Below are 23353 nucleotides of genomic sequence, written 5' to 3'. Positions count from 1 at the left end.
AACTAGATCATAAAGTCCTCAAATAATGAGGGCAAATCTTTAAATAGCGTCTTATTTACAATTCAATATGACTTCTTAAAATTTGACTCGAAACACCAAAATTTTCTCAAAAGAGTCTGAGTACAAAATTCCAGAGCTCACATTGGTAATGTCTTTTCATACCTTCATTGGCATTCATTCATAATTATAGTTATCACTTTGTGATGATTCTTGTTAACCATATCTTTTGGACCTTAATAAGGCAAGCTAGAAATTATTAGAACGTAAATAAACAACCATATTAGATGAGTATTATATATATATATATATATATATATATATAATTAGCCTAAAGTTGACATTTGAATCACTCGAATAGTATTTCTTAAGAAAGCAAGAAAAATTTCTTGCTCATAAGATTTTTTCAGTTATTCATAATCTTTCATATTTCATTAGTTGTCATTGATTCTAGTCTCTCAAGTTCCCTAGGAACACATTAGACAACCTGTTAACTTGTGCTTTGATTGTGATATCTTTCTTACTGCTTTCTAGAGTAGTTTTTTAGTTCAAAAAAATTTTTAACTATAAATTTCTTTACTAAAAAACTATTTTAAAAATCAATAAGAAAATTATCTCAAACGAAATCTTAGTCAGTTACATCTACATATTTCATTTATGAACAACAAAATAAAGCATTGACATGTTTCTTTAACATGTCAATTGACAAAGGACCAACGCCATACCATGTTATCAACAGCAGCAGTTCTAGTGAAAAAGTTACAAGATCTTTCAGGTCTGTCTTTACCTATCATAAATTTCACAAACATGATGTGCTTTACCTTTCTCATTTGTAAATATAAGCCAAATTCATCTATTGCTTTGTAGGTCAAAGGAAGGGTTATTTTGATCTGAAAGAAGCTTCGATTAATGGTACAGAACTTTATAGCTATGGGACTACTCTTCCAAGCGACTCAACCTGTACCACTAATTGTAGTTGGACCACTGCAGATCCTTCAACATTTCTAGTTCGTAGTGAATCCTACTTGAAAGATCATAAGAAGGTACCATTTTCTGACCCATGTCTGACTATATTTTAAACTTTAACAAGATTTGTTAAGTACTTTTACTATTTGTATGTTCCTTTTAGAGGCTTATGATAGAAAATACTTGAGTTCGCAAGTAACCCTAATGGAAAATACTTGAGTTTGCAAGCAACCCTAACAATAATTCGTGAAAACAGTAAGAAAACTTCAAGATCGAAAACAATAAAAAACAGTAGATTGTATTATAGGAATAAAACCAAAGGCAAAAACAAGCAAAGATAAAATTGATCCTCAATTTGAGAGGAGGATCGTTTTCTCTCAATCTCTAGATGATGAATCTAGAGCCCAAAGCCTCTAAGAGAACTCCAAGAGAAACAATAATCAAAACATAAACTCTAACCCTACCTTCTCATGCTTTTAAATACCCCACCTAATAAAAGATTCCTAATATAAAATAAATTCAAAATAGCCTCCTCATGCAAACCGCCCTCTCTCTCTACTTGCTGCCCGAGGTCCCTCGCCCCCGGGGGGGGGGGGGGGGGGGCACTTTGCTTAGGCGGTGGCCCCTAAAGAAGGAAGCTTAACCTGCCTCCTATATGTCTGAACCGGCCCCTCCTGAGCCGGTTCGGGCTGTCCCGTAAAAGCTTATATATGTAAGATGTTAAGAGAGTCATGGCAAGTCACTATTCGAACTGATCAATCTTATATGACGTGTGGCTCAACAAGCAAAACAGAAATAGATGGTGGATAAGAATTACGCAGTTTTATATGCCTATTGAACTAATATGAAAAACATATTTTTTGTTTACAAACTGATATTTTTTTAATAGATTAAAGGAAGCACTACTTTGATGAAAATGGTGGCTGCTGATTGGCTGAAATCTGATAAGCGTGAGGATGATCTAGCTAGTCGAGCTGGGGGCATAGTTCAGGTGCTGTTATCTTTTATCTGTATCCACAAAATGGACATGAAAGCTCATATTTTGAATATCTTTTCTGATGGAACAAAATTTTGTTCTAGCAGAGATACGCAGATCAAGGAAGCAGTAATTTTTTCTTTATCATAAACATACAGGTGAGCCAATATTTTAATGCAAACATGCAGTAAAAGTAGCAAATATTTCCTACAACACAAACCATCGAGATCGAGAGATCTAATATTGCTTCTCAAATCAGGTTCCAGGTTTGACTGCTTATAGTCTTGCTCTCTATTACATGCTGGATACACCATTGGAGAATGTTCCTATACTAGCAAACTATGTCAAGGGCGATGATGCATACAAGAATTCAAGGTTTAAGCTCATACCATATATATCTAAAGTAAGAGTGCTTGCTACAATGTTCTGTTTCTCAAATGTTTTTCTGTAGCGAGGTGAATGATTTTTATGCTGGATGTCTTTTGTTTGCCATCTAGGGATCCTGGATAGTGAAGCAAAGTGTGGGAAAGAAAGCATGTTTGTTGGGTCAAGCTCTGGAAATCAATTATTTTAGTGGGCGAAACTACCTTGAGGTATAGTAGATGCATATTCTATTTAAAATTCAACCATTGAATATCAAATTGTTATCCATGCATAAATTGTCGATGGTTTGTGGTGCATGATCTCTACTAAGAGTGTTGCCTTATTTTTGTAGATTTTCTGTTTGTTGCCCTACCCTTTTTGTATTTAAAATTCATTGAATCATGTAAAATCCATATGCTTTTCTCTGCTTTTCTGTGCATCTTTCTTTCATATTTCATATCCTAACAACTATGGCACGCATGCATTTCCTCAGTAGAATTCAAGTTGGATGGTTGAAGTGGAGGAATGCATCGGGCTAGTTGTGTGATAGAAAAGTCCCTCTCAAACTTGAGGGAAAATTCTATAAGATGGCGGTGAGACCTGCAATGTTATATGGTGCAGATTGTTGGCCATTAAAAGAGAAGCATAATACTAAGTTAAGTGTTGCAGAGATGAGGATGCTCAGATGGATGAGTGGCTTTACCCTTAAAGACAGAATAAGAAATGAGCATATACGTGAAAAGGTTGGAGTAGCTCCAATGGAAGATAAGATTAGAGAGAGTTGTCGTAGATGGTTTGGTCACATAAAACGACAGCCTTTCGATGACCCGGTTAGGAAAGTAGAGGTATTAGATTTGACTTTTATTAAGAAAGGTAGAGGTAGATCTAAAAAGACATGGTTAGAAAATATTTGAAATGATCTTTCTTTATTAGATTTAAACGAGAATTTGACTTTTAACATGACACAATAGAGAAAAACGGATTCATGTAGCCGACCCCACGTAGTGGGACAAAGGCTTGATGATGATGATGATGTTGTTGTTGTTGGAGGTGACGTGCATGATTACAAATGTTGTTAAAATTCTATTTCTTGATATCAGGTGATGTGAAATCAGGAATTGTTTTCTTAGAGATTAATAAAGTTTGTTGGAGCAATGATAAAAATAATTTTAAAGCTTCTCAAAATTGAAAACTCAAGAGAGATCTTAGAAGTCAACAATGCTTAGGCAATCCGTTACAACTAAATTTGTAAGTTCTTTAAAATAACAATTTAAACAAAAGTAATGAAATGATTAGTCAACTAGAATCCGGCGGTTAACAAAGCGATCGTCTCAACTTGAGGCTCAAAGTCACTCTTCTACGTCTAGGGTTGTTGGAGGAAGAAAAACCATACAAGAAACGAAATCACTCCAAGGTAGACGTCGCAGACGATCCATAGTGATGGCGAGGGAAGCGGCGGCGGTGAAGGTGGGGAAGCGGGTGGATGTCCGTTGATGATCCAATCGTAGTCTTGGAATTGATCGTCTATGACGTCCACGAGAGTGGGAAGGATGCAATTCAAATAATCTTCAACAGTGTCGTCGGAGCCAAATCCGACGTCAAAGAACGGTGAACGGGTGATGTGAATGTCTCCGTAGATGTCGAAAACCAATCTGCTATCAATCTCGGGATCCTCCATGCATCCTTGCCGGAAAACAATGAGCACTACGAGGGAAAAGAAGATAGGCGGTGGTGGCAAGAGAGGAGAAGGGGTTGGGCCGGCGTGAGGGTTTGAAGGGGGCGGCTAGGTTGAGAAACCACAAGAAAATTTCAGGAACCCTGAAATTATTTCAGGTTTTGGGTGAGAGGGAAGGGATTAATTGAGAGTTTTCAAATTAATCCCATAAGAAGAGGGCGGCAATGGAGTGGATGGTGGCGGATTTAGTGGGATTAGGGAGTTAATTTAGGAGAGAGAGAATCCCCAAGAGAGGGGGACCGGCCACCATAGAGGGGAGAGAGAGTAATTGTAATTAGTGAGTGGGGTCCACATCACTAATCATGGTTTTAATAAAATCTGATTTTAAATTTCAGATTTTATGAGGAAGGGAAGTTTCCAAATAAAAGGCTATTAACTAGGATTAATTTGAATTTCAAATTCAAATTGAAATCCAATTAATTTGATAGGCCTTAAATCATAGAGATATTTTAGGAAGGTCTTTAATGGCTCTCAGAACAAATTTGAATTTCAAATTTGAAATTCACCAAGGGGAGGCCGGCAGCTAAAAGGGGAAGAGGGGGGCTGAGGGGTGGTGGGGAGGCCGGCGGGTGGTGGCTGCTAGGGAGTGAGCCGGCGGCCTGGACGGTCCAAGGATGGGCGGCGGCAAGGAGCAAGGGGAAGGAAGAAAGGGAAATTTTTAGGGATTCGATTGGCCACGGATTCACTCACCTCAATTATCTTCAATCCGAATTTCCACAAAGATAGTTTGGACGAATATCTAGAACTCACAAGTCACAAAGAGATCTATTTTCTCCGACGAACTCACTAAGAGATCTAGGAGGAATGAACTCACAAAGAGAACAAATAAGCAAATTTTTCATTCATCAAAAACTACCTCAAATACAATGACTAAGCCTATATATAGGCCATCCGGAAATTAAAAAAAAAAAACATAAAGACGACATTGCCCTTAAGCTACAAAAAGCACTAACTCCCTCATAGGGGTACAAATGGAAAACATAAAATATAAATGACATGAATAAAATAAAACATCAAAAATAAAGACTATGAATCATGGCCGTCGCTCAATGACCCCTCTAATGGTAGGTGTGTCAAAATCTCCTATGGATGTCCTCATCATCAGGTATGCGTGGCTACTAGTTCTTGCAGTTTATTTACTCGGCCTTACACCTTGCATTTCAAACCAATGGAGGAAACTTAATCATTGCTTCAGGCTCACGCTCTAACTTGAACTCATTATATTTATCAACTCAATATAGGTGTTGAAAATGTTATATTTTTTTCCTTCAAGAGAACCAGGCAAGACTCATATTAATAAGATACATGCAGATAGGCCTCGAATTGAAAAAAACTATGTATCCTTAGGATCTTTCTGATTTGAGTTTTTGGGCTAAGAGATTTAATGTTATAATTTTGTGATTAATAAAGTATGTAAAGGCCTTTTACAGTATACAATCACATGTTTATTGGTACTGACGAAGCCAGGAAAAGTAACTTTGTTTTATTGTACAAGCATAGTTTTTGGCAAAATTATTTGCACTTAGTAAGCTGCTAGTTTTTTTTTTTTTGGATGGATAGTGGTAAGCATGCCAGTTTGTTCTAGTACATGGAAATCTTGATCTTTGCACAAGCAAAACACTTCAAGCCAAAATAACTAGCAATCCAACAAGAATACCAGGCTTAATGATAATGTTATCATTGTTGCCTTTCCAATCCCATGACAAGCATATTCACATTTCCAATAGTAAACCAAGACCACAAGGCCTAATTGTTGAGTTAATTTTATCATTGCTATCTTTCCACTGTTTGGTAAAGGGATTTACTTGAAGCTTCGATCCTGAGCTATCCCTTTGTCAAAGATGATTTGTACTTTGTTAGCATATTAAGAAAGTAATATTGGGAATTATCATATTTGAAGAATATCTTATTATGGTAATATTTTTATATCCTCATAAATATAAATATTCTCCTAATTAATTATTTATCATTGCATTCATTTTGTTTGCCTATTTATAAAGCACCTATATCTAGTCAATAGAATATACTTAAAATCTTCATCTCAACATGTATCATACTATTATAGTTAAGCCTAATCCATTCTTTGCCTCCTCCCTCCTGGCCCTCTCTCTCTCTCTTCCATTATGTTCTCTCTTCATGGTGTCATGATGCTCTCTTGCTATGATCCCATAGCCACATGCAACCATTAGCTATCTTAATCACTTGTTCTACTTCTACACAATCCTACATGTAGCTCGCACGCCCGTCCTTCATGGTTACATATTGTCCCACTCATCAAATGTATGTGTGCTTTTTTTTCTGCCTCATATCCTAGCTGTTGCCTATTCCCAATCACATACATTGTACTTCATACACGAGTTATTAAGGCCGGAACTTTCAATTTTCATGATTGCAATTTCTCTTCGCTTTTCTGTCTCTCCTCACGATGTCATGGCTTATTTCTCTCCTCTTACTAAGATGAAATCCTCCTCAATCATCATTTTCACTATTAAATTTAATAGTGCCTAGTATCTTATGTGTTCAAGATCCCTTTTCTTCCTTGTCTGTACTCATTGACAAACTCACCATCTTGATGCAACTTCTCTAGACAACAACAACAACCTTTAAGATGGCACAAATGAGATGCTTTGCACGTCTAGTGCCATGGTATGCATCATAATGAAATGGGACGCCCCATTTTGAAGTTATGTGCCACAACATGGTTATAGTAAAAGGAGTGCACCTCAGTACATCATGTGCCATAGCATGCATCATTTTGCTTCATTAATAACTATGATGAAAAGCATATGATTACACCATCCATATTTGATTACTCAACATTCTTGAAACCATTTATTATCTTTAGTCATGTTTGAAGTTATGCTAATAAGACAATGTGAGACTTTCTTCATTCCACCTTTAGGAGAATAATATTTCTCATGCTTAGTCTTTGCTATGAGATCTTTCCCCAACAAGATTGCATGCAGATCCAGAAATAATATAACAGTACATGAAAAATGGAAAGAGTTAATCCAATTCTAGTCCTTCATGACTGACACGGCTGCTTGGTAGAAACAAAACAAATAATTTCTGGATGCCAAATTTATTTTTGGTCAACACCCTTAATTGCATGGTGTACAGTCTTAGCTAATAAAGGGAACTCCATTATAGCTAATATTTTTATGGCTCTCTCCTGAGTTCTTTATGTCACTGAACTCTCCACCATTCAATGATAGACTCTATCAAACAATCAAATTAGGGGAAGTTGTTTTTGAGGTGGCACAACTAATGGTGGCCATAGTTGTAGGTGAAATACTTTTCCCTCTTGCCCACATTGCAAGAGCACCAATCATCTCATCAACATTGTTAAGAGGATTCTTGTTATCCCTCCCCTTCTTACATTCAATCCAGTACTATCTTCCAAATCAATTATTATTTGATAGGAAGTAGGAACATTATAACCTCAACAATCTTTTAGCATCTCTCTCTCTCTCTCTCTCTCTCTCTCTCTCTCTCTCTCTCTCTCTCTCTTCTTTTTTTCTTGATCTATTATAATTATTATTTATGTATGTCTTGGGTTTTAGATTCAGATACTTCTACTTATATACCAAGAAATCGCCAACTACTTTTATCTCTTCACGTCATTTCTACCACTTATCATTGTTGTTGATGGTCACCCCTCTATCATTTCTGGAAAGAGCATTATACATCTCTCTAAATACCCTTTTAAAGGTTATATCTATCCCCCACTTTTCTATCAATTCACTTTTTGTTCACTGCCTTATTAAAGCTCATAATTATTTAATAACCTTTTATTCTTCTCATTGAAGGTGTTGAAGCTGACGAGATATAGTACTTAACTATTAATGCTCCTTCCAATCTCTCATCCACTGCTACTCTATATCATTGGCGCTATCAGTTGGCTCCTCCTCCCTTAGACTCTAGAATTATGTTTCTTCTTTTCTCTACCAGTTCGAAAATCATGACAGTTAATTGGGTAAAGATCATTCTACGTCCTTCCTTTCTTTTTATGCGGGTCGTCGACATATCTTTTGGATCTTGTCCACTCAAACATTTGGGGTCCCAGTTTAGTTCTCACTCAATTAGAATTCTTGTATTTTGCCACTTTCATTAACAGGGTTTATTTGGTTCTATTAACTCATGTTAGTTAATAGTCCTACATGTATTTTAACCCTTATATGAACAAATAAAAGAAAGTTATTTGTATTGATCAAAACCTTAAGCATGGACAACACTCTAGAATTTATTCAGTCTCAATTTCAAATTATTCATTAAGTTCTTACTCATATACATCTCGACAAAATGATATGTTTGAATGCAAAAATTGTCAAATGCTTGATATTACTCACACTTTAATATTCATATGAATATTCCTTGTCAACCCCATGGTCAGCTATCTCTCCCTTCACCTTCATAGTGTGACTCGGAGTGAATCCCACTACCGATTGAAGAGAGACTTCTGCCACATTCCAGATGCATCTTTTCCTCCTCCATCTCTGAAATCGTTTCCCCCACATCGGAACACACAGCCCTTGCATTGTGCCTGGCATGTATCTTCTCATCAACATCGGAAACTACAGCCCTTTTTGTTCTTTTCTCTTGCATTTCTTTGTCAGTGAGCCTCTTAAATTGTCCCCCATTTCCTCCTCCTGTTGCTTTTTCTTTGAACTTCTTTCCATCCTCCTGTGGAAAGCTCCCTTGTGGATTAAGTGGGTAGTTTTGTCGCACCCTATAAGTGCCTCCTGAGCCTACTACTACTCTCGCTCCCCTTTCCAGGATTCTTTTGATTTTCAACCAACTGCTGCAAGCTTCATGGCCTCCCCTAGGTTCCCTGGGCATCAGGACCTTCACCAATGCTCGCACCTCGGCCTTTAACCTTTCATAAAATTCCCCTCGAAGGATTACCAGCACGCGTTTCGGACAAGCGTCCTCTGCTGGCCAGTGCTCCAACTCTTCCCAGATATTCTGCCACAACAACCGACCCTCCTGAACTAGGGCAAAGAAACTGCTGCGTAGAAGTTTCTCCCCGATCGGTTTGGAAACGCTGCTAAGAAACTGTCGCTTGAATTCTCCCCAGCATCCTGATAGGTCTCCTCTGAATTCTCTCCACTGGTACAAGAGAGTGGCCTTCTTCCGACACAAACCCGCTGCCGACAACTTCCTGCCTCCTGCTTCAATCGTTAACAGCAAAGTACCTCTCCACTTTGTGAATCACCCATAGGCATCCATCACTCACCTTCAAAAATCGGCAGTTTTCAATTTTCTCACCTTCCGATCCCCGCATTCCCCTTAATCTCCATAGTTTCCCCTCTCCATGTGCCTGACCCCTCGTATCCCGATCGCCGGTTCGCACAACCCACACACACACACACACAGCTCACAAAGAAAAATAGTTTCCCTTGCTCTCCTGTCCCCAATCCCTCTTCAAAAATCTTCCGATCTTCAAAATTGCTTCTAGAGACCTGAATACCCGAATGATCCGCCTCTGAGAGTATCCCTATAGTGATCTATATACATAATACATATACTCTCTCCTCATATATGGAGAGATACATAATAGAGGATATATACCCTACTCCATTCCCACGATCTTCCACTTCCTCTATCCTCCCGATGGATTTCAGAGTTGGCGTTCTTGATAGCGGCCCATTTGCATAGGCATAGCGATTGGAGATTATGAAACCTCCAACATCTTTTCATCAATAATAGATAGATAAGAGACCACTTGTCCTTCCATGGAGGACATTCTTTTTCTACGGTTTCCTTGATTTTGATTTATCCTCTCCTTCAATCCTCTCCTCCAACAGCAATCCACCTTCTTAGTTCGCCATCTCCTATGGCTTTGCAATTTAGGAGAAGATTCCAGAATTGCGAAAAATTTCAGCGATTTTCTCCTTTTCCGTAGCAATTTCAGCACGCTAAAATTTAATCAAAACAGCACCTCTACGACCAATTTGTCAACAAGACTTTGCTACATCATTACATTTGATTTAGGGAAAAATACTTGGCATTCCCTATTTTCCAACTCTATGCTTACAATATTCCAAGACTAGAAATACTGCTGCTCACAGTCATGAAATATACATGCGAAACACGAGAAATTCTGGTAGGAAAATAACTTGACCGAAGAATACTTGTTATTTTTACTAATAGATGCAAGGAAAAATATCGCAACAGACTATGCACAAGGATCCAACTAACTATATAACGAGAGGAGGATCGACACTGGGCTCCCAAAATCTTCTTACGATATACGCATCTAGAGCACAACAAATCACAGAAAGTATACAAGTAGTAAGACTTCAAACTAAATGCGACAAAACACTAAACTCCCATTTACTCCCTACTTAATGACATTACAATTCAAAGAATAGATACATATAAGGACCTACATTGCCCTCACTTCCTCAATTTTGGCTCCAAGAAGCAATTTGAAATTCACGTGGACCCCGCCTCTAGCCTCATGCGGCTTCCGCCTCATGTCCGCCCGCCCTTCTCCTTCGATAAAACTGAACCGGCCCATTGGATTGGGCCGGCTGGACCGGTCCAAGGAGGACCGGTCTAACAGCTTCTATTGACGTTACTTTCATGAAATAGCTCTTTATATTAGAGATAACCTAGTCATCTTTATATTTTTTCTCTTTTTGAATCATAATTTATTTTCAGCTTTGCGTGGATGTCGGCTCATCTACTGTTGCCAGGGGTGTTGCAAGCCTTGTGCTCAGCTACCTAAGCAAACTGGTGATAGAAATGGCTTTTTTAATACAGGTGAGACAGCGAATGATTTCCGCTGACTAAGATTTCGTTTGGGACAGCTTTCTTACTGCTTCTTAAAACAACTTTATGGTACAAAAGTTCTAATTTTGTATTTGAAAGCTGCTTTAAGAAGTAAGAAGAAAGCCGCCCCAAACGAAGCCTAAGATTTCATTAACTGAAGTGTTGAAAAGAATCAAATACCAGTAGAAATGCTTTTAGATACCAATCGAAAGCTTAACGAAACTGTTATCTTTACTATTTTGGGTTCAAGTATGTGTCAGTTCTTGCAAAATTGTAGGGAAATAGCCAAGAGGAACTTCCAGAATTCCTCCTGGGAACCTGTCGACTGAACTATCTTGATGCCACCAAAGCTATCCACGTACGCTTATGTTGACAGTAAGAAGTATCTTTCTATTGCTCCTTGTTCGTCTCTATATTTTAATTATGCAAGATTTTTTATAGAATATAAGCATAGCATTATTTACACTAAATTTATGCAACTTTTTCTTTACAGGTTTAATTATATCTGAATATGGAAAGTGAGAACCAAAGTTGTATAATTTTTTTCATAGGTTGCTACATTACATGCTGAATTTATATTATTTAATATTTGTCCAACAACTTCTTTCTCCATTTGTTTTCTCAAGCCATACTATTTCTGGCATGACCACATAATATTATAGTATGTGTATGCATGGACAAAATTTATTTATTGCAGCATTCTTTCTACCAAAAGATAAATCACATTATATAAAGTTTTTAGCATTCTGGAAGTAAATTTCTGTATGGTGCTGTAAGCTTAACTGGATGACTTTTACTGTCATATTTGAGTGAAAAAGATCAGTTCTTTATTGACTTTCAAAACATCATTGTGCAGAATAATGAGAAACTAATTACAGTGTTGAACTTCAAAGAGAAGAAGTGTTTTGAGTAGTAGTATTAAATGAAGCTAAGGTGGAGAAAGCAGTGAAGCAATAAATGAAATGATGAAAGGAGTAATAAATGACATTGTGAAAGGATCAAAGTTAACTGAAGTTTTAGCTAAATGTGGTTAGCAATCTCACCAACTACACTAAAACTTTAGGTAGATAAAAGCTCCCTTGAGTTGATGTACTTTATTAATTAAAGTTGTTCAACTTGTTGTCCTGGCCATGGACTCCTCTCTAGATTCCTTAAAAAAAATATCCAATTGATCATATTACCTATTTCAAATCAATAATTTCTCTCATACAATCAACATTATGATAAATATATAACTTTAGAAAATTTCACAATTGCATCCATCTAAATATTTGTATTTTCTTTTATAACACTCAATATTTTAATGTTTTAATTAAGTTTGCCATTCTATTAAATTAACTCTTATTAATGCCAAACTTAATCATGTTTTATCCTAAAAAATATAGTTTTGGCATCATCCAACAAACAAAGAATATAATTCAATCACCTTCTTCACTAACCATTTACAAACTCATGGTACTCACAACAACTTTGGATCACCAAAGAGTAAAATAAGACCTGTTGATGCAAGAAAAAAGTTGAAATGCTTGAAAATAGTCAAGTATTTAAGATTTTATAATGTAGTCAAATATTTCATATATTAACATTACTCTTGATACATCATCAAAAATCGCCTAAAACGAGTCTTAATGCAAACATGAATTAGAAACTTTCCAAATTAAATTCGGGATCATCCGAACTCTGATTTCAACAAGTTTATAGTTGAAATCAACATCTCAAGGAGACGAACACAATGACACCAAATTTGATCCAATCTGAGCCTAAATGGGCTCAAAGCCTCAAACCAAAGGGTGAAAATGCATTTGGAAGGTTCAAAGCATAAATTGGATAATCAAATGATATTCAAATATAACATGCTTATAGACGAATTAAGCGGATCGACAAGAATAATCCAACGAGCCCAAGATCACCTAATTTTGACATCACTTGGGCACATAAATGCTTGACAAATGCTCTATGATCGAGGGAGTTAATATCGGCAGTCCATTGAAACACTCCAAACATGTCAATGATCTTCTCCTTATGAAATCCACTGATGAACCTCTGGCCGACAATGATCGTCTAACCTCCATATGAAATCCACTAATGAGCTTTCCTCTGACCGCCGTCGACCGATTATGGTCATTCCGACCACTGTCGCCCGACTACTGTTATCCTAACCATTGTCGCTCGACTAAGGTCATTCCGGCCACCGTCGCCCAATTACAGTGACTCAAACCACCGTCGCCAGACTATGATTTTTCCAACCATTATCGCCTGATTACAGTCCCTCTGACCTTCATTGCACGCAAAATATGATCCCTCCCACCACTATTGCCCACCTACTACGATCCTTCCAACTTCTGTCGCCCATTGATTACGTCCCCTCTGACCATCATCGCCCGTCGACTACAGTCCCTCCGACCTTCGTCGCCCGCCGACTACTGTCCCTCCAACAACCGTGGTCTGTCGACTACAGTCTCTCAAACCGCTGTCACTCGTCGACTATAGTCCTACTGACCAAATGAACAGAACTACATTCTTTTGAGAATATTTATCATATCATTGAAGTTTTCCTAACTCTCACCATATAATATGCTCTATATGATGATACTTACTACATTGAGCCAAAGCCCTCCCCCTGAGTAGGACATCATTTGTAATCAACTACAAACATTAGTGAAATCATTTTTAACTAGGCCAGACCCCATGATTTTTTCCCCCTTTTCAGGGCTTTCCACATAAAAATGTTTCTCTTATTACTTTTGCACGTCTCTCTCTCATATATGTGTTGAATCTTCGTTCAAATCTAAAATATTAAGCTCTTTATATCTCTACTGTTGTGAATGTTCAAGAACACAACTCTAATATAATTAAAATATACTAAGTTATTTGTTACAATATTGTGTTGTTTCCCATATATAGAAAATCCTATTTGCCCCCTTTTCCTACATCTATAACTCAATATAGTCTTCAAATTCATGTTTATACTATTTATTATGATCTACAACATTGAATTCATATAATGATCAAGTTTCATTATTTTTATAATAATTTCATCATTCATCAAATATATAAAAATTAAAGAAGACAATTAAACAAAACATAAAAACTCCTAAATTTTTAATTTTAACATAGATCCCATCATTAAAAAGGATAAATACAAAAGAACAGCAACTCATGTTTGATTAAATATCTTAAAATCACAATCATATCATTATACAATAAGAATCATATGTTGTGCAATTTTTTATGCATCCAAAGGATAATCAATCGACCTTAAAATTTCTCATTCCAGGAATGCAACGCCAACACAATGCAGGGGGGATTTGGAGTGACTCCAGACATGTTAATTAAGCATTAAGGCAACCAAAATTTCATGTAAATATGTAAGAAAATAGAGAGATTTTAGTAAAAGCAAACCTAGAAATTTGTAGGATGGCGATGTGTTCTTTGCAGAAACTGTAAATTTGATTTATTGTTGCTTGAAAATGTAAATCACCAGGGTGTATTTCCAGTAGAAGGCTGACCAGAAGCATTGGCCATTCGTTCTTGCATTTCAGCAGCCTTCTCTGCCTTCATTTTCTTCACAATTTCAAGAATTTTGGGATTAAAGAAACGATCCTTAACGTATTTTTTCTCCTCTGCTTGTATCTCTTTGATGGGACTAGGATAGGGGTTTGGAGGTGGCTTTTTTCCTTGGAGGCGACAAATCTTCTTCAATTCAGAGTAAGCCTTCTTCTTAGCTTTCTTCTCGGTCATGTATTCCATCTACATAGAAGCAACAACAACAACAACATCAAGCCTTTATCCCACTACGTGTACGTGGGGTCGGCTACATGAATCCTTTTCCTCCATTGTGTCCTATTAAAAGTCAAATTCTCATTTAAATCTAATAAAGAAAGGTCGTTCCTAATATTTTCTAACCAAGTCTTTTTAGGTCTGCCTCTACCTTTCTAAATTTTAACATTTCCACCAAAAAAAAGGTGGAACATATCTTAAAGCAAATCAAACAACTTTTGATAGCCTGACCCAAAATCTTTCTTTTCAAAATAATGAAAGGAAGAATGTTTGGATCAAAATCATATGCTAAACCAAATTTTTTTACCTGTTGAATTTATTGTAGAAATTGGGATAAATGTTTGGATAATGTAAAATAAAATTTATTTCTTGGGAGAACCAACTCATTTTCTAAATCACATGATTTATAAGGAATAAAAAAGGAAGAGAGAGAGAGAGAGAGAGAGAGAGAGAGAGAGAGAGAGAGAGGATGGCATACATCAGCCACTGCCATGGCTTCCTCTTCAGTAACTCCCTGCTCTTTCAGTTCAAGAACTCGCCAAGCAAAGACACGAGCAGGAGGGGGGCTAAATCCGTTAAACCTGATCATTCTCAACAATGTTATATTTTTCACACTTTTGCCATAATCCAAAAAAATCAGAATCTAATAACAGAATAATAATTAGAATTGTATCAGTCCTAAGATCATTTGGCGCTCCATTGCCGAGAAATCTCTACTATTGTTCATTATGTGCTAGTAAAACTATTAAGTTCATAAATTTACTAAGAAAATAAATCCAATAAGTGAGATATTTAAGGGATACCTACCGTCATATATGAGGAATTCAATTCAATTTTTTTAGAATTTCAAGGAGACTTTTATGTTATTCTTTGCCACATCTTTTGGAGTCTTTTAAAATTAAAAGACAGATGACGACAACATCAAGCCTTTGTCCCACTATGTGGGGTTGGCTACATGAATCCTTTTTCTCCATTGTGTCCTGTCAAAAGTCAAATTCTCGTTTAAATCTAATAAAGAAAGATCATTTCTAACATTTAATAATCATGTCTTTTTAGGTTTACATCTATCTTTCTTAACATAAGTCAAATCTAATACCTCTACTTTCTTAACCGTGTCATCGAAAGGCCGCCGTTTTATATGACCAAACCATCTAAAGCGACTCTCTCTAATCTTATCTTCCACTGAAGCTACTCCAACCCATTCATGTATATGCTCATTTCATATCCTATCTCTAAGGTTAAAGCTACTCATCCACCTGAGCATTCTCATCTCTGCAACACTTAACTTAGAATTATACTTCACTTTTAATGGCCAACATTTGGCACCATAAAGCATTGCAGGTCTCACCACCATCTTATAGAATTTTCTCTTAAGTTTGAAGGGGACTTTTCTATCACACAAAGAAAAACAAATCTGTAAAAACCCCTAAAAGAAGGGCAAGTCAGCCGCAGAGGCAAAATGAACAAGTAAATCAGAAAAGTTTCAAATAAAATAATACCTTACAGCATCGTGATATAAAGAATCAGGATACTTTTTGAAGAACCTCTTCACATAAACATCCTCAGGCATCTCAATATTCTTAATTTTTCCATCGGATCGTGGTAAGGTTACCGGAGGAGCCCTAACCAGCAAAGTCCAGAATAAGCATCAAATCAAGAAAGAGTATTTCAGACTTTTACATTTCATTAAGAAAATATAAATGATATTAATATTACAGATTAAAGACTCTCCAGAAGAATGATTGTTTGAAGAAACCTCACTTCTAACTATAGCTTTCAACAATTTCAGCCATAGAATCCACTAAATTTGGTTTGTATGATACTAAATGATAACTTGAAGAAAGGCCCAGCAAATAAACTCCTAACTACTAAGTTGAAAGAATGGAGAAAGGTTTAACTCCTGGGTAGAAGTTATGATTGATGGTTTTCAATGAAATTTCCCACTACTCTAGTTCTAAAGTTTACAGCAACAGACAGAGATTATAATTAAGTAAACTTAACCAGTGATAGATATGAGGGTAGATGCATTACTCTTCCATGGCCTTGAGCCAAACGGGAGTTGGCCTCGCAAGACCCTTCACAAGCTTCCTCATCCTTGTCAAAAGATCTCCCCTCATGTATGACATCTCACCTGCTCTCTCTTTCCCTAGCTTTGAAGTAAACTTCAAATCTAAAAATACAAAAATAGGATAATAGGTCAATAGCAAGCTTATCAAAGCAAATCATAGTATGAAAATTCATATAAGATTAAAACATAGTAGAAGATATGCTAATCAATCATAAAACATAATAATCCCAACTCTTTGATAGGTAAAGGAGCAGAATACAATGAATTTCATACATGACACAGGACAACCCTTAAAAAAAGGCTTGAGATAACCATTCTAATCACATATGTCAGCTATGCGTTTATTGCACAACATGATCAACCCCTTTCATCAGGCGATCTTAACATGTCTTTAACAGTAGTAAGATACTATAGGAAGTTACTCACCCAGCCTTCGCTCTCAGCCTGTCCATCCCTCCGGCTTCAAACCTTAATCCCAAAAAAAATTATTAGCAAGTTTAGTATATGTAAATCAAGGTATTAACTTCATTTTATGTTAACTTGCGGGTAATCGTTTTAGAGTCTTAAGTTTTACCATAAAGCAACTGGCTATTAAACTTTTAGAAATCTTGTTAATATTAGCAATACATGTTATGATATACTATTATCCATAAAAATACCTCTAACTTCCATTTTAAAATTTTAGAACTCTTGGATTGTTGTTGTGCTCGTGCATATAAGAGATATAAGTAGTAGTTGATTTCTTTCCTAAAAGGAACCTGAAAAGCTAGAGATAAATACCTCCTTTGGAGTTAACATGGCGTGATGATGATAGGAAACACTTGTAGATCTCAAGTTTTTTCTATCAATCTTCGAAAAACAGCGAGATTTCTCCACAAAAATCCACACAAAATCATGAAAACAGTAGATAATTTGTATTATTTGATGAAAAGGAAATAGAAAATACCGAGATATAATTGATCCTCTATTCGAGAGGAGGATTGATCTCTCCCAATCTCTAGAAGCCGCTAGAGCCCAAAGGAAAACCTAAATCTAGGAGATCTCACATTTCAGCCAAATTCAAGATGCCTTAACCCTAGAAAAACAAGCTATTTAATACATAAAATTCAAAAGAAATTCTCTAAACAGTCCCTACATTCAAACTTCCTACCCAAAACCCTAAAAAATCCTTCCAAAACAGCCCCTGAAAGCTTGCGACATGCGTTCGGCACGTACAAAAAGGCGGAGAGTTCCGCCTGTTTTGCGTAAGTCGGTCCCGGCAGACTGGCTGGACCGATCCAATGGACCGGTCTAACAGATGACCTCCTTTAAAGGAGGGTAATTGTGCATACCTAATGGTGGATGTGAGAGGTACTCTTTCAAAGTGGCTAAACACTTCGAAGTGAACTAGATATTATATTCGCAATGCTATATCTACGGGCCCAAAATGCAACAAGATGGGGTAAGTTTGTGAAAGGGTGCATTCCATGCAGTACCTCCAAGCTTGCAAACTAAGAGCTTACATTGTATAAATTAGTACCCAAGCCAAGCCCCCAATAGGAAAGCATGTCCATAGACTTCCTAGAAGGACCGCTCAATACAAAAAATAATAATAAAAAAAATAAAATACAACATCCTCTTTGTAGTCATGGATCGCTTTTCAAATATGGTAACCTTGATACTCTACAAAAAGACCATCACCAATGAGGAAGTGCTAGAATTATTCTTTCAGTATGAGTAAACACACTTTGTACTTCCCTGCACAATTGTGTGTGGTGGAAATAAATGATTCCTCAACCATTTCTAGGAGCCCTGGTCGGCCATAATGGCATATAGTCGAAGAGGAGCACTTCCTTCCATCCACAAATAGATGGCCAAACATATGTGATGAACATAACAAAGTTGTATCTCTTACAAGGCTAAAACAATAAGAATGGCAACACTTGGTGTGATATCCAACCCTACTTATATTCTATCTTCAATCAAGTTGTGCGCTCTTCACTGATGAAGAGTCCTTTCAAGATTTGTTTGGGTTACTTGCCTCAAATACCATTTAACCTCTAGTTCTCCATCATCCCCACTACTAAAGATGAGAATAAAATCGATCAAAGAAAATACAAAAGTTCCTTAAAAGTAATTCAAGGATGTTGCAGAATTTATTGTAAAAAAACTCAAGTAAAAGGAAAGGCATGATTGGCATTGTGTGAGTGCTAACTTCCAAATGGGTGATCCTTGATAGCTGCACTTGGGCAAAGATCAACTCATGAGAGAAGGAAAGAAGTTGAAGTCAATTTAGTATTGGCCCTACCCAATTACTTAAAAGATTACAATGCATGCCTGCCAATTGGAGCTGCCTAAAGGTGGATAACTTCAAGCCATTAAGTCTTTTATGATTTACATTGAGCCTGGATAAGTTTTGCCTGCCATGGAACATTTGATGATGAAGCACTGCGTACTATTGGAGTTGCACATCCTCTCGAGAAGAGCACAACCATTACAAGCCATGATAAAAGTAGACTTACACATTGGCAAGAAGGGTCAATAACGCAGTGCAACAAATTGGCACACCAAGGAGGCCAGAAAAGCAACCTTCCTCACATAGAGCTATAATTTCCCAAGAGTGAAATTCTCTTTAATGGTTTAGGATAAGATCTAGTAGATGATCAGTCAAATCAACTATAATCACAAGTTGGACATCAAATCATGAAAAGATTAAAAAAAATCATTATCGTTGAAATTTTAACAGTTTGATTTCTTGATGTAGATTAAGAATAGAGTTGATTTTCATATCACACCTCTGAGATTAAAAAGTCAATCAACTGGTGTCCATAGATAAAGATGAACCAACAATCAAATGCCTAATACTCAAGAGTATAAAGCAGAAAATCTAGAATATTTGATGCCAATAAGAGTTATAATATAGTTGAGTTTCATTTTATACATCTATGGAAATTATGGCAATGCAACTCAAAGATAGTGACGACAATAAACTCAAGGTACAAATTTCATCATATTCAATATCATTACTCAAATGACTAATAATCACATTAAATTAATTTATAAGTTTGGTTGCAGAGGCACTTAACACTATCATATACATTGAGAATAAAATGTATACATTGTTTAAAACAAATAATTTTATATAAATATCTACTAGAATTTCCATCACTCCACTTATGATCTTTCTCTACAAATGTTAAAGATGATGATAATGATAATTGATAGGCATGTAACTCTCAACACCTACATGTTAAGATGATCCCAACCTTCCTAACTCAACTTATTATTTTTCTCCCAAAAAAGAGGCAAATTAATATTATTATATTCTATTTAATCTTCAATCTACATATTTCAATATTCAAAATCATTTTCAAAAAACTAATCTATCTTCATTTTCCTATCATCAACAAATATGGCTCAAACTTTTTATATGGAACCTCATAATTGACTATCATATCAATTGAAAGGAACAAATAAAAAATAAAAATAAAAAAATAAAAATAAAAAAATAATAAAAAAGGAATAGCAAGAGCAAAAAATATTGCAGCTAATAAGTTTACAAAGAAGACATGGAAATTATGTGGATCTACAAGTTCAGCTAACTCACGTGTCTATCACCATACAAAGAAAAATATTCCTCATATTTCAAGGGAAAAGAAAAGAAAGGCAACAATTCTCTCTTTAATCATAGCCCTCAAAATGATTAAATTCTGAAGGAAAAAAATTTGTTTGCAATAATGATTCAACTTCTTGTTTCTATAGCAAGCGTTTGGCTATCTCAACGGCTTATAAGTCACTTAGCCATCTTTGACAAACATCAAACCATAGTCTTACTAAAGCTCAAAACATTTCGTTGCTCTTCACTTTCCAAAACCCAACTAATTATCCCCATTCAAATTCTCTAATTCATTAATGATCCAGTGGCATACTTAATAATGATGATCTCTTAGCATTTCCAATATCATTGTATACTAATGAGCTCAATGTTAGTAGGAAGAATAAATCCTCTCTTTTTTATTTCATATGAATGGCTTTCCATGTCTTAGCATTTATAGAAAAAATCTTAGTGAAAAAAAAAGGAAGTAAAAGAAAAGAGGTAGGACAAGAATCATGTGAATAAGAACAATGCATACAAGGAGGACAGGGATAACTTATTTAGATTGAATTTAGTCATTTAAGTTTATGCTTATTAGGAAAAAAAATTAGCTTCGGATATTAGTAGACCCAACTTGATTGACAACATAAAAATCTTTTTATTCAAGATTATGTTTATTGTGGCCTTCATTTACTCAACTACGATTTTATGTTATTATTAAGCCACTACGATTTTATGTTTATTATCAAGCCAATATATTTTTGGCTCGCTTCATGACATATAGTTATGAAGCAACATAGTTATAAGAAATAAAAGATCTACACAAAATATTATTCGTAATCATAGTCATTTGAAAAGTTTAAATCCCATAAGAAAAAATTTAAAATACAAGTACAAAATATATTTTTTAATCTAATATTCTCAATCTAGCTTTGCAAAACTATAATACTTACAATCATCACAAGATGGTTGCATCCCCAACCAGGATAAAACTCCTGGTCCATATATTTTATCAGCAATGACAGATCGTTATGATGAATCAATCCTTCGACCCCATGTTCTTCATTAATACTATCCATGTTATCTAGCATGTAAGTTACCTCATTAATGTGATCATAAACTTGGTAAAAAATTTCCATCATATCATGAAACACACTTTCTATATCATACAGCCTTTTTATAGTAATTTGATTTTAATTAGAGTTTTGTCGTGTATAACCTCTTTGTACATAAGAGGTTAAGATCTATGTACTACAGTAGACTCTACTAAATGTGTGATGAAGTAAACATCCCAAGGAAAATCCATTATGTAATCTCTGACAATGCTATCACACATTAAGTGCTCTTTAACTACATGTGTCATCATGAAACAATTAACACAATTTTTGCATGGAGATGTAATTTTTTCCAACTTTAGATTTAGTATGTAATGCAAACTCAAGAAACTAAGTAAACCTTTACACTTATGATTAGCTCTCGGATAGCCCGTGCATCTTTTTTTCCTTTACAATATTAAACTTAAATGATAAAAGTTTGAATAGCAGACAATAATATGATTATCATAATTATGGCATATTCAACTTAATTAGAAATATAATTTTATGCTTCATCCTAAAGCAAATAGCATCTTAGTATTTTCAAAGATCATGCAGCCTTTTATATGGACAACTACCAATTGCAAGAATAAATTCTTCTCCATTTAAATCAAAACTACACTGAAAAGAATAAAATGATCATTTTTAAAAGATTAAGTGTCCAGAAATGTATGAATCTGTGCAGAACTCTGCAACTCTTGTACCTAACAATCCTTACTGTTATTGTTGATAATCTATCAAGAACAAAATTTCAAAGAAAAAGTCAACTAAATTATATTGTGAACCTCTTTGCAATACTGAAAATTATGGAAGTTCGTAAATCATCTCAAACACTTCATTTGGTGAATGAAGAGAGACTAAGAAAGAGTAGAACAAGGATTTAATTGTGAGATGTTACCGTGCAATCTTAACACTAATAGTAGCGCAAATAGTTATTAACTTATTTCATTTCACAACATCAAATAACATATGAAGTTATAAGGCTCAAAAAAGAATAAACTATACATACATTCTTATTAGATAAAATTTTAAGCTCTAACAAAAACTCTTTTTTAACTGTTAGGTCTATTTCCAGTTTTTAAGCGAACTATGTGGATTTCATTTGTATGGGTAAAGATTCTTGCTATAAAAAAAATGAAAAAGAATTCATATCACATAAATAATCTAGCATAAAAAAGTATGTCAAACCCTTAAATGTCAAAGGTCCACTGATGTCATCTTCATTTAAATCCAACCTCACCAGATTTGGCTCCTCTTTTTCCGAGAATTGAGGTCTTAAAAAACCTTCTTCTAAAATCTGATCGAATTCAACCTGGTCATTTTTTTTTAAGTTTAAAATTTGCAGTAATAAGCTTTGGTCTGGATCATGATTTCAATCCAAAAAGGCCAAGATTAAACCCAGTGTTATTTAACCCCTTCTCCCCAAACCCTAACAATCAACCCACCATACCTTCATAATGGTAGCTTAGAAAAAAAAAAGGTAGCTTAGAAATTACAAACTAACAATGAAACCTAACAACGAAAAAAATAACATGTCAGAAAATAAATGTTTGTTCGTAAACCATATAATACAAAATTAAGCAACAAACCAAACTCGAGGAAATGAAAATGAGAACGAAAACCAACTTCGCCAGAGATGTAGACTGCGCTGAAGCTGATCGATGAAGGAAGATATGGCCGGATGATGACTAGGAACCCTAGATGATGATGGGTCCACCGCTAGGATAAAAAAACCAAACTTGAGATTGCTCCCCTCGGTCGATCGAGGACGGCAGAGTAGTACGAGGGGGGCGCACTGAAATACGGACCAAAGAAAAAAGTGAGAAGCTTTTGCCTTCACCTCGAAACCCTACCTTTTTGTGCTCAATTAGCGTCGCAGTCTAAGAGCAAATTGAGTGGGAAGGATCGAAGAAGGCGAAGTACGATCGAAGTCTGGGAATCTGAAGAGGGAAAAAGGGCTGCGAAGAGCGACTTGAGAGGAAGAGAATGGGGTCGGCTAAGCACGATCGAAGTGAAGATAAAA

General features: G+C 35.7%; 2 protein-coding genes across 7 annotated transcripts in view; one reads left to right on the top strand and one right to left on the bottom strand.

The window, feature by feature from the left end:
- LOC110109112 (protein ENHANCED DISEASE RESISTANCE 2) overlaps positions 1-14105 on the top strand; it is a 20625-nt gene extending 6520 nt beyond the window's left edge. Inside the window, exons 15-23 of one of the 3 annotated variants that reach the window (XM_028692014.1) lie at positions 709-772; positions 865-1040; positions 1853-1954; positions 2047-2097; positions 2199-2342; positions 2437-2532; positions 10704-10805; positions 11092-11189; positions 11308-14105. In XM_028692014.1, the coding sequence (XP_028547847.1) occupies positions 709-772; positions 865-1040; positions 1853-1954; positions 2047-2097; positions 2199-2342; positions 2437-2532; positions 10704-10805; positions 11092-11187 (831 nt within the window). In that variant the 3' untranslated portion in view covers positions 11188-11189; positions 11308-14105. Of the gene's footprint in view, positions 1-708; positions 773-864; positions 1041-1852; positions 1955-2046; positions 2098-2198; positions 2343-2436; positions 2533-10703; positions 10806-11091 lie in introns of all 3 variants that reach the window. The other 2 variants (XM_020840028.2, XM_028692013.1) reach the window with 2 other exon arrangements.
- LOC110109114 overlaps positions 1-23353 on the bottom strand; it is a 26877-nt gene extending 3524 nt beyond the window's left edge. The window contains exons 1-6 of one of the 4 annotated variants that reach the window (XR_002304538.2): positions 22957-23352; positions 16626-16764; positions 16094-16216; positions 15073-15175; positions 14217-14564; positions 1767-1971 (exon numbers count right to left, since the gene is read on the bottom strand). Coding sequence is in view for 2 of the 4 variants with exons in the window: in XM_020840034.2 (XP_020695693.1) it covers positions 14292-14564; positions 15073-15175; positions 16094-16216; positions 16626-16720 (594 nt within the window). In the remaining 2 variants the exon portion in view is untranslated. Of the gene's footprint in view, positions 1-1766; positions 1972-13962; positions 14565-15072; positions 15176-16093; positions 16217-16625; positions 16765-17088; positions 17131-22956 lie in introns of those variants that run through there. The other 3 variants (XM_020840034.2, XR_002304537.2, XM_020840033.2) reach the window with 3 other exon arrangements.

This window comes from Dendrobium catenatum, unplaced genomic scaffold, assembly GCF_001605985.2.
Source record: "Dendrobium catenatum unplaced genomic scaffold, ASM160598v2 original_scaffold_103796, whole genome shotgun sequence".
Classification (NCBI taxonomy): domain Eukaryota; kingdom Viridiplantae; phylum Streptophyta; class Magnoliopsida; order Asparagales; family Orchidaceae; genus Dendrobium; species Dendrobium catenatum.
Note: the sequence above shows the minus strand (reverse complement) of the source record. Positions and strands in the feature narration are given on the sequence as shown.